Genomic DNA, 1,113 nt, shown 5'->3' with positions numbered 1-1,113 from the left:
GGCTCATCCCTGGGGAACTGCTGAGGCAGAGTTCAAAGATCTCTTCACAAGGGCATTCTTCACAGGAATTTTGGTGAAGGAATAAGAGAAGTAACTGTCAGAGAGGTGGCCCCCAGGGAGTGGGGAGTCGGGCGGGAAACAGCTCGCCCGGGCTCCTACGGGTGCCCCTTTCGCCGCGCTAGCTCCCTAGGGTCCTTTGCAATCGGGCGAGGAAGTGCGGTGAGCAAACCTCGCAGCGCGGGGCCTTCGCCCCAGGACCTGCACCCTCCATCGGCCACGGGACGCCCCTCCGTACCCGCCTGTGGATGCCGTGCCCCCTGCACACTCATACGCGTGGGGCGACACCCCACGCACACATTTGGAACCCAAATTTATTCCCCCCGCCAACATACTCATTCGGTGGCACGCATCCCTGAGTCGGAACTGTGGAACCAGATACTCACCCCGGGCCCTGCGTGTGGAATCCCTGGCGGTACTCACCGGGGGGCTGCAGAATTCCACGTCATCAGGTCCCACCAGGGCAATGGGAACTTTGTCGGAGTTCTCTGTCATGGTTCCAGCAGGAGGATCGAGGCACTCGCAGACTCCCTGGGCGCCCTGAGCTCTGTCCCGCTGCCCCGACGTGCAGGGCATTTCAACGCCGCGCGCACACAGGGTGCACGGTCCCGCCTGGGCCAGCCCAGCCGTCCCCACCCCTTCCAGCGCCTCACCTCTCTCCTCCCTTCTCTCTCCTGCCGCGGGCAGCTCGTCCTGCACTCCCGGATGCCCCCTTTTCTCCTCACTCTATCCTGTCTACTGACCCCCAAACAGCATCCCGGTGACTCTGAATGTGTGAGGGTGGTTGCGTCCCTCAGAGCGGGATGCTGAATCCTGGGACCCAAAGAAATACTCAAGTGCCAGAGCAACTAGCCATGCACCGAGGATGTCTTAGAATGTCAGCGGACTCTGCTGTGACACCTGGCTGGAGGCCATTTCCTGCAGGGTCTTTGTATGTGTGTGCTGGGGTGGGGGTGGGGGAAAGATGGCTCATGGAAGGTGAAGGAGAAGACAGCAGAGTGGCGCAGGTGGACAGGAGACACTGGCCTAAGAGTGTCAGGGTTAGGCCACCTTCTC

General features: G+C 61.4%; 1 protein-coding gene across 1 annotated transcript in view; it reads right to left on the bottom strand.

Annotated features, from left to right (window-relative positions):
• LECT1 (leukocyte cell derived chemotaxin 1) overlaps nucleotides 1-775 on the bottom strand; it is a 38,010-nt gene extending 37,235 nt beyond the window's left edge. The window contains exon 1 of the mRNA XM_011971114.1: nucleotides 230-775. Coding sequence (XP_011826504.1) covers nucleotides 230-633 — 404 coding nt within the window. The 5' untranslated portion in view covers nucleotides 634-775. The remainder of the gene's footprint in view (nucleotides 1-229) is intronic.
• Nucleotides 776-1,113: the final 338 nt, after the last annotated feature.

The sequence above is a fragment of the Mandrillus leucophaeus genome, unplaced genomic scaffold (assembly GCF_000951045.1).
Source record: "Mandrillus leucophaeus isolate KB7577 unplaced genomic scaffold, Mleu.le_1.0 Scaffold987, whole genome shotgun sequence".
In the NCBI taxonomy this organism is placed as follows: Eukaryota; Metazoa; Chordata; class Mammalia; order Primates; family Cercopithecidae; genus Mandrillus; species Mandrillus leucophaeus.
Note: the sequence above shows the minus strand (reverse complement) of the source record. Positions and strands in the feature narration are given on the sequence as shown.